A 10,736-nucleotide genomic window follows, 5' to 3' on the forward strand; every position below is an offset into this window, starting at 1 on the left:
CATAAATCCAATTTTCAGTATAAAAACAATTCGGATTTTCTCTGATAATAAGAAAAATTGCAGAAACACCCTTGGAACTTCAAACGCTCACAACTTTTTGCTTGTAGCTCCGATTTAGACGATCTTTGCGCTCATATTCTCGTAGCGACATGTAGATTCTGTTTATAGGGTTTTCCCCTAGTTTTAGGTCTGTTTGGTGTACTATTCTTATGTAATCTACCCTTGTGGGGTTATTGGTGGTCTTACCCATACCATTTTAAGGATCGGTTTGTGGAGCGACCATCCATGGCAATAGTACAACCACGAGACCAATATGGTAGGGCTTGGTCTAGTAATTAGATGTTCTCCCAGTGTTGTATGAGCTTATTGGATGTGTAGATAAGGAAGGGTTACTTCCCGATTCTACCCGGCACAAGAGGGGGCTTCTGGGGTGGAGGGTTACTCCACTTATGTATGGCGGTGAAACCTCAGTGAGCAAGTGCATACTGGGAGACTATTTGGAAAAGCCTCATAGTGATCTCTTGGCGCACACCCCGGAAGTGTGTAAGGTACCAGCAGGTACCGGCAACAGAGAAGATCACGAATCGTGGGTAAAGTGTACAAACTCTGCAGAGTGTCAAACTAAATATTCAGCCGTGCTCACGGTTATGAGCAGCATGGACCCTCACATGATTAGTCGGGTGGTTGTCTTTCTTGGTTGAGAATTGGTTGAATTCTCGGAGGTTAAAGAAAATCTTTTGTACATCTTTTCCTGTTTAAAATAAAATTTACTTTTCCATAGTTCAGGGATAAAATCGGCTTTTATGCAAATGAAACCCTAGAGAATAGGAAACCTTGTTTCAAGCCACCATATTAAATTAAATTTTCCCCCACTTGTTGAGTATTGGAAATACTCACGCTTGCTGTTTCAGAAGGTGAAACTTTTGAAGAATCCCCTGAGGATGACTTCCCTGAAGATGATGCCGAGTTCTAGGCTTGTGGAACTCCCGGTCGGCTGCCTGTTGGCTTGGAGCTGCGCCGTTCTTTTCCGCTGTGGTGTATTTTCTTAGACCCGTGTGTGGTCATTTTGGAATAATTAGCGTTGTAATAAGAAGCACTGTGTCTGTTACTTAAAATTCCTATATGTATGAATAAATTGATCCTGGTATACATATAGTTTACATCTGGTTTTGGTCTTAAAACCGGGTGTGACATGATTTCATCATCTTTGGCCTAACACTTTGCATAGCCTCATATTTCGACGTTCTTGTGCCCCCTCATCTACCATCACATTCTTGCCTTTTGTAGATTCGGCATAAGATGGCTGAACAAGCACTTTGTTGTTCCCAAAATCAATCACATTGATGGAAAAGGGATTATGGTCTAGCTGCAATTTTGGACTTTCAACAAATTTCAATCGTCATTCTTTTGATGGCCCATTGAACTTGTCGATGAAAAACATTGCAATCATTAGTATTGGGAACGAAATCACAACACAGAGAACATTGCTCACATGGTGAACCAATCACAATGGCATTTAGTGGTGTATTGACTATTCATTGCTATCAGATCAGTTAAGTGGGGGTATTTATAACCATACCTCAATCATCCTAATCATCATTACATTAATGCCCCTGTTCTGTGGAATGTTCTCAATATTCCGGGGTAGTATAACCAATACATTATTACAACATTACATTAGGACATGACACATGTCTACAGTTGTGCATGTAAGCCAACCCTTCGACACAGGGGCTGACCACCTTCGGGCTTCCCTTCTGTCGATGGTTGACCACCTTTGAACTTCCCTTCTGGTTCTCCACCTCACTTTTTGTTTGTGCCTCCCATAAGGATGCTTTTGGCCTCCGAGCCTACGTTCCTCGCTCAGTATCCCTTCGAGACCCCTTCGAAACAGAGTACCATTCCCCAACTTAACTGATGAGGTCTGACTTCGGGTAGCCGAAGATGAGAATCTTTAGACGGTGGGATGATACCCCTTCTGCTTCACCATGAACAAGTCTCAGTTCCCCCCTTTAGCCTCCTGAAGTTTCTGCGAAATAATGTTGAAACAACAATTAAATCTTCATTAAATGATTTATAATGGATGAAATTTATGCAAATTAATTTTCAACCTTAATTGGGTAATTAAGCATTTTAAATGGTTTTAATTCATGAACGATTTTTGTGTTCATCAGTAACGCTTTGGATCTTGGACAGAGCTACTATTCACTCTCCGTGCATGAGTGTGCCTCACCTTTTCTAATAGTTCACTCGTACAAACCGATGGAGTAATCCTTTAAGCTTTCACCCTCCTTCTGCTTCACCATGAACAAGTCTCCTATTGTGACTGGAGCCACATAATTACCTTGGAAATGTGAGAACAATGCCTTCCGGAGCTGTTCCTGAGAGTATATCTTTCCCGAAGGGAGTGTATACCAAGAGAGAGAGTGACATCCCAAAATTCTTAAATATGTCATTAAGCATTCGTGAGCATCACAATTGAAGTTTTGAGCAAGTAATTAAATACATTTAAAATTAAATAGGAATTGTTAAATTCAATAATAAGTGCTGAAAAAACTCACAAAATTACAAAAAAACTCACAAACACTTTTCATTTAATTTTAGCTTAGGCTTTTTAAGTAAAACCAGTTAAAATAGGTTATACATATATTATAGTATCCACAAATTTCTCCTAAAACTTTTGAAGTTCAGGAAGGTCTACTATTGGATGAGAGAAACTGAAGGGAGATATTTTTAGTTTGTCAGTCACTGTTCGTGGCGGCTATGGTTCTTCCAGCGACTTCTCCTTCCTCACCGGCCAAGACTGCCACCGAGCTGCCCAGCACGACAGGCCGGCGCAGCTATTCTTGACCTTGAGCAAAGCTGCTGCCTTACTTCTCTCTCTCCTTGCTCTCTCTCTCTCTCTCTCGTGCTCTCTCTCAGCAAAACACGAGCAGCTCCTCCTCACGGCTGTCCTCTCGCTCATTATTCTGAGTTGAGCAGCACAACCACAGCAGCAGAGGTTCGGCCCTCGTCCTCCTCACCCACCTTGCCTTCGAGAGCCACTCGCCGGAGCCCCTCAGAGCCGCCCAGGAGCTCTACTGTGCCGTCCTCCGCCACTTCCCCCAAGCTGCTCTGTCATCTCCCCGCCGGAACCACCGAGCCCGAGTCCATCTTCTCCAACTCCGGCGAGCAAGATCCGGTCGCACTTCGATCAGCCGCAGAAGTGCGTCTCCCGGCCAACTGAGAGCACGTTGAGCTTCCTGGGACCCACCTCACACTTTTTTCCACACTATTTCGTCGTTGGCCCGTCGCCGGCGTGGCCGTCAGCACGGACCAGGCGCTACCGCGCCATGGCGCTCGTCGCCGGCCGTGCTCCGGCCGGGCCCTTCGATCGCCAAATATCTAGGATGGTTCCCCATCTCGTGCTCTCGCTGTGTATGTCCTCGCACGGCCGAAACCCGCTGCCGTTCACCGGCGGCGAGATCGCCGTGGCTCCCACCTGTGTGAAGCTTGACCGGGTTCAAACTTCACAGGGGTCAACAATCTGGCCCCACTATTCAGTGACTGTAGCTAGCGAACTGTGGGTGGAAAAAGGCGGCAAGCTTTATTTAATTCGGAATAAAGAAGAAAAGGGTGAAAGGCTTTATCATTTCATGTAAAATTGTCTGAAAACTTGTTAAATGCACCATAAATAGTATATTGCTCCAAAAATAGTGAAACTAACTTTTATAGCTTTGTATTATCATGATATAAATGTTAAAAATATTAGCAACCATGAAACCATAAAATGCATTTTAAGCTTTAATAATTCATAATTAATTATTGGTAAATCCAAAATTGGTGAAACAAATTTTGTTAATCTTATTAAATTTTTTCCTATTAATTAAAAATACTCACCCTCATTTTATACATAATTGATTTTCTGTCTAGGATTAAGATTTGATTTAAGCTTTAATAATCTAGGAAAATATCAAACAATTAATGGCAACCTAAATTAAGAAATCATTGATGCTATAGACTCTTGACCTGATGCATTGCATCTCCACTATTGTATTGCATCGTGGAGCATCTCTCATCGCATATCATTCATACTCATTGCATGGATTGTTCAATTAATTAGAAACTGAAGTGCCTTATGGGCAATGGCGCCACTATCCTTTTGTTTTAGGGACAATTGTAACGAAATCACTACTCCTAGTGTTATTGTAATCTTGCCACTAAAAAATTACAAAAATACCATTAAAACTGTCATTTGAGTGGCATCCTTGCAAAAAATAAAAAACCAAGGAGGTATTTGCAAATGTCCCTTTGTTTTATTAATACCTTTCTACTGCGTATGAGAACTCTGATAGTAAGTAGAAACTGGAATCGTGAACAAGGTATGTAATATAAGTTAATGTCTTCGCACTTTATTCATATCTTATAATGAAACTATGTTGTAAACAGTATATGTTGTGATCTTTGATTTTGTTGAGCATATATTGGGACTGCCAGAATTGCTCTCGTTTTAATCAAATAGTGCTGCAATAGATGTTTTTAGATAATTATTAACCCTCAACATGTCAAATGATGGGTGCGTTCTAGTTCTTATCTTTATAGACATCCGTCACTGTTGATTAAGACGAGTGTGATTTGGACGGGTCTGACAACGAGCTATTCCTCTGATGGCAAGAACAAAAGCCTTGGCAATGGTTGAATCATCTCCCCCAGTGGTTGCCACTCTGGTCTCAAAACTCATCATGAACTCCCACAGATCCGTTTCGTCGTTGTACAAGTGTAGTTGTGGTATCTTGAACCCCGAAGGCCCCTGTCATGCTTGCAGACCTAGAGGCAATGGAGAATGTTGATTTGTTGCTCGTGGGTGGACGAGCCCCTCTGACACCTGCCAAATTGCTATTTTTGGGTCTTTGCTTCCGGTAAGTCCCCCCGAAATTCTTTCTAAGAGGATATGGACTAACCAAGGGACCTGAGCTCTTCCCGTAACTCATATATTTTCTTTGCAGTCTTTTTTGCCTGAAGCTTGTATTGAACATTGCTATCCTCATGGACTTTTATGCCACGGCGCTCTTGAACTTCTAGCTTAGTCACTCCTCCTGCTCCAACTCTGTCGTCCCCTAGGGCTTTGGCTCAGGGGATTCCACCTGAAGCTATGGCCCCTTTGGCCCCCATGGCATCTCCTTGGTACTCCGGGTGGGTCGAACCACCTTTGACATCTTCCGCCTCCTTTGCTTTCCCTTCCTAGTCTTCGGTGGCATGGTGGGTCACCACATGGTCATGATGCCACTTGATGGAAGTATGGTCCAATATTCTTTAAGATAATGTGATATGTCGATTCGTGGAATTTCTATGTTGATGGTACAAAGGCTCTAGCCAGGACAATTCGAATCCCTCACAACTACTACACTACTACTTTGTGATTATCAACCATACCAAACGCGGTTGACCTCACCAAGAAGACTTTCCTTGCAAGCAAATTGAGAGCAAAAGCAAAAGAATGGAATATGCAATCTAAAATTGTATTGTGAATTTAGAAGAAGTTCATGAAGTGGGGTTCCTCAAACCAGACAAGCAACGAAACTACAATGTGATAGAATAATCTAAGAAAAACCTGAGTCTAAACTATAACAGCTATTGAATATATAAGACGAAGACATGAGGAGGTCGAACTAGGGTTGTGTGGCCATGGGGAGGGAAGCACACAACCTGGGCTTGGACATCAACATACTTACAAGGCCTGACATGACCCAAAAAAGTGACACAACTATCTAAGCCATCTTGATGCATACTCTGGTTATCACTAGATTATCATGTGTAGGGGTTTAAGATGAGGAGAATACCTCCAATATAACCCCTTATGGGGTATTTTGCTATGTAAAGATGCCATTCAGACTAAAAAGTGTCAGTGCTACATACCAGCATGGTATGGAAATAACTCTCCATGACCAGATTGACTAAAACATGAAGGCTTATGTCGATGACCTTGTTGATAAATCAAAAGGAAGGGGACCTTCTCTCTGACCTACATGAAACCTTCAACAAGCTGGGAAAACATCGAGTCATCCTGAACCAAGAGAAGATCAAGTCCATTGAGGAAATGTGGTCCCCAGGTCAGTATGAGAAGTTCAAAAGCTAGTCGGGTGCACAACAACACTCAAGCATTTTATCTCTAGAGACCGAGGGCTTCCCTTTTTCAAGCTGCTGCACCAACATGATGGGTTCCAATGGTTGGAGGAGGTAGAATAAGCCTTCCAAAATCGGTAAATTTCATCCCCTTATGATAGTCGCCCCAAATCCAAAGGAGGAACTCCAGCTTTATATAGCGGCCTGACCACGGGCCATGATTAGAGTATTGGTGGTGGAAAGAGAAGTGCCTGACAAATGGGAGAAGAGCCAGATGCTGATATATTATGACCGCGAAGTTCTTCATGGACGAAGGAACACTACCCACAAGTGCATAAATTGCTATATACAGTATTGATGGTTTCCTGTAAATTGAGGCACTACTTTCGACTAACAAGATCACCATACCATCCACTTTTCCACTCAAAGAGATCCTCCACAATAGAGATGCCATAGAAAGGATCACAAAGTGGGCCACTGAACTTGGGGAGTTTGATGTCCATTTCGTCCCTCACAAAATAATCAAGTCTGAAGTGCTCACTGACTTCGTTGCTAAATGGACTAAACTCGGCTAGCACTAGAACATCCATGATGAGATGCCCAATGTATGGACTATGTACTTTGATGAGTTACTAATACTCAAAGACTCGGGGACTAGGATAATCCTCATCTCCCTGATTGGAGAACGCCTACAATATACTTTGCAGATTGACTTCCAGGCCACAAACAACATCACAGAGTACAAAGGTTTGCTTGCTAGTCTTCGAGTAGCTTCTGCACTTGGCATCTGCCTCCTCCTCGTGCATGGGGATTCACAACTCGTGGTGAAGCAAGTTAGCAAGGAGTATCCAACCTCAGATAAGACCATGACAGCTTACCTTGTGGAGGTGAAGAAGCTAGAAAAGAAATTTGTTAGACTCGAGGTCAGGTACATCTAAAGGAAGGACAATTGTCTCGCCAATAGTCTTGCCTAACTAGCCTCCACACGATCTCCAATACAACCTTGGATCTTTGTAGAAAGGCTCTCGAAGCCGTCCGTGACACTGAAAGATGACATGTTCGAAGGAGTGATAGTCCAAATGACCTATAACCAACTTGGAACATCACTGAGAATTGATGCTCCACAAGGGGTTATGGGGGAGCTTGTAGCTCCGCTCGTGTATGAAGATGCATGGATGGATCCAATCTGTAAGTTTCTTCAGGATTGAGTTGTACCCTAGGATGAAGCAATATCCAAATAGCTCTCCTATATGGCCAGGATGTATACCCTGGTTGAGGGTGTCCTCTACCAAAAAGGAGCCCATGGAGTGATCATGAAGTGCCTCTCTCGGAAATAGGGTAGTGAACTACTAGAAGAAATGCAAGGAGGGGTGTGCAAAGCTCATGTTTCCTTCCAAACCCTAGTCGAAAAGGCCATCAAACAAGGTTTCTACTGGTCTACGACTCCATGATGCGAGTGAGATGGTTAAAAAATGTGCCAAATGCCAGTTTCATAGCATATGCATTCACCAACCCACTCAGGCTTTGCAGATGATCCCCTTGACATGGCCTTTCTCAATATCTGGGTTGGACATTATGGGGTCCTTCTCGGTAGTGCCTAGAGTCTTTAAGTACCTTTTTTTGCCATCAATACCTTCACCAAGTGGATCAAAGCTGAGCTAGTCAGTAGGATCACCTCAAAAGCTGCCAAATGGTTTACCATGAATAATGTCATGACAAGGTTCAGCATCTACTCACGCTGGGTCATTTAGGTTAGAAATGGAGGTTGGACGAGTCTTCAATAATTTTTGGAACATTGACCAGCTCCGAAAGTTCTTTGTGTACATACTAAGAGTATGTTTACATTAATAAAGGCCATATTGCCCGTGAAGTTGCATGAATCTCTTTGTGCCATTTTTTCTTCCTCATGACTCAATGTCTGGCATCTATGAGATGGGAACACCAGAGGTGAGCTGCTAATTTGGTACTGTTACCCAACATGCACACCCGGATATGCCTGGGCAAGGGTGACACAAGATCGATGTTAGGTAACAAAAGCTTCTACAAGCAATGGGGCAGTATAGGCATTCGCTTTTTTTTCATATCTCGGTTGGCTAATTCTGAGTAATCGGCTGATAGCTGTCATTTCTTCCCATATAGCCAGTAGGGGTTTCACAGGTACAATATACTAAGAGCTAATGACAAGGTATCATGTGTGTGCCAAAGCGGCTTCTTTCGCATAGGGATGGTGTTCTGAGTTATGACCTCATAGGACATAAAACGGTTCCTTATCACGTCCTTGAGTGCCTGGGGGCCGCGGTGCCATCCACTCACGTTGGATATAAGGCTGACCGAGACTAAGCTCCCCGAGTAGTAAAGAAGTCCACCCACCCTAGCCGCAGGGACACACGAGTAGTACTAAGCGTAATAGGTTATCAGGATTTGCTCAGTATCGAGTCCCTGAGAAATCCCATCGCTTTATACTAGCATTTTAGACAACACTTAGTCACTAACAAAATATAAATTTTTCTTCCCAAGCACAGGTTACAACAAAAACTAAGAGAAAGCTTAAGGGGATGCCGAGAAGGCCATGCCATCTATGTAGTCCTTGGCCGAACACACCATTGCCTCCACCAACTAGTTCAAGTCCTCCTTAGTCTCCCCTGGGAAGTTGTCTTAGAGCACATTCACGTCCACCTCTGGTAGTGAGCCTTAAGCATCACCAACACTTGGGCAATCGCCTACTACGATCCCTTCTAGGCCTGGCAAGTAGTGTGCTTGGTAACTATCAGTCGAAAGCCATCGATGACTTCGGCTAGCTCCATCACCCAACCAGCAAGGCCAGTAGCACTGGTATCCACTATGGGGTTGCCCTCATCCCCACCATAATCAAAGCGGTGTGGAACAACTCCAAGGAAGTGGCGAGGGTCCATTGGACGGAGGTCATTTGAAACTCTGCCTAGACCAGGGCATCCCAGGCCTTAGATAGTTCTGCAACAAAGTTAGTTGACTTGTCAGAAAGAGATATTACACAAAGGGACAAGTAGTTGATGAGAAGCACCTACCCTAGGGCTTTGCATCTAGGCTAGAGCGCACCTGGACCTTCTCGACCTCCTACTCATCTAGCAGCTCATTCAGCTACTGGTTCTCCGATAGGAGGGCATCCATCCCCGATGTAGCGAGCTGCACAACCACATGTTAGCACACACAAGAGGAACATACTACTAACTACTTTGCAGGTTGTGTCATACCTCAAGAAGGGGCTGCAAAAACTCCATTGGGTCGCAGCCTCCCTTGGATCACACCCCTTAGATGATCTCCCACCAAGACACACGGGGTGGCAACCTGAGTACGAGAGCTTTGGGGTCCAACATTGTTGCTACTTTTGGCTTCCTGGTCCCTCTGGCAAAAGAAGTTAGGGACTTGATGGCCCCGACTTCCTATGCTTCCGCTGACAAGACTCCCCCTTAGCTGAAGAAGTTGGTCTCCAGGGCAAGGGTCCCTGGCATTTCGGGGATGGGTTCCGACATGAAAGGTGGAAAAACCTCCATGATCAGCCTTCAAGTAAAGGGTCAATACATGCTCATGACATGGGAAGTCTTTCTTTTGCATGAAAAGCATGGGTGCTCCCCAGGGTGAAGTACTAGGTCAAACATAACCTTTCTCTTGCAGCTCTTGAATTTGCTTCTTTAGCTCAGCTACATCATTAGCACGCATCCTATATGGATTTTTAGCTATAGGTGCAGTTCCAGGTACTAGATCAATAACAAACTCTATGTCTCGATCCGGTGGTATACCTGGTAATTTGTCTGAAAACATGTATGAAAACTTGCAGATTATTCAAATCAAATCCACTGTCGATCCTTCCATATGGTTCAGCTTGCATTCTTTCAGCTGCTGATGTATCTGCCACAAATTCCACATTAACTTCTATCACTCATTTGAACTTTGCTAACTAATCCATTCCTAGGATAACATCTATTCCATCTAATTTTAGGATGATCAGATTAGCTAGAATGCTTACCCCCCCTTAATTTAAGGTTTACTTTGGGGCATATGAGACTGACTCTCATTTCTTCTCCAGGTGAGCTAATTACCATTTTATGCCTCAAAGTTGTTACTGACATACTATACTTTGCCACATACTTGGAAGTAATAAATGAGTGTGAAGCTCCAGAGTCAAACAAAATAGACGCGGGGGTTGAGTTGATGAGGAAACTTACTAACAACGTCCAATGCATCTTGAGCTTCTTCTATAGTGGCATGGTTCACATGTTTCTTCACATAATTCTACTGAGCTCTGTTAGGTGGAGCAGGAATCTGGTATTGATTACGATTCTGAGCTGGTGCAGGAGTCTTTACTAGGGTGTTCAAGTTGAATGGAACTAGTGTTAGATTTTGTCGTCTCATGGCAAACTAATTGGCAAAGTATCCAATCTCTATTGAAACATGGAAGACCAGCTATAGCCTGAGGACTGGGATTCTTAGCTTGAGCTATTGTATTATTGTTGTTAGAGCGGAGTTCCTCATATGCAAAATGAGTTGATGATGCTTGAGACCTGAACCGATTAGATGCTTAATACTGTTGTCTCTAGTGAGGCGTGGTGTATGGGTGAGATTTATTGCCTAACTGTTGTCCTTGTGCAACCATCTTT

The 10,736-nt window shown here is 43.5% G+C and overlaps 1 protein-coding gene across 1 annotated transcript; it reads left to right on the top strand.

Moving 5' to 3' along the window:
- Window positions 1-3,332: 3,332 nt before the first annotated feature.
- On the top strand, window positions 3,333-7,040 carry LOC133917847 (uncharacterized). The gene is made up of 2 exons (XM_062361681.1): window positions 3,333-3,500; window positions 6,810-7,040. The coding sequence occupies exons 1-2, from the start codon at window positions 3,333-3,335 to the stop codon at window positions 7,038-7,040; spliced, it is 399 nt and encodes a 132-aa protein (XP_062217665.1).
- The last annotated feature ends 3,696 nt before the right edge of the window (window positions 7,041-10,736 follow it).

This window comes from Phragmites australis, chromosome 5 (assembly GCF_958298935.1).
Source record: "Phragmites australis chromosome 5, lpPhrAust1.1, whole genome shotgun sequence".
Taxonomy (NCBI): Eukaryota; Viridiplantae; Streptophyta; class Magnoliopsida; order Poales; family Poaceae; genus Phragmites; species Phragmites australis.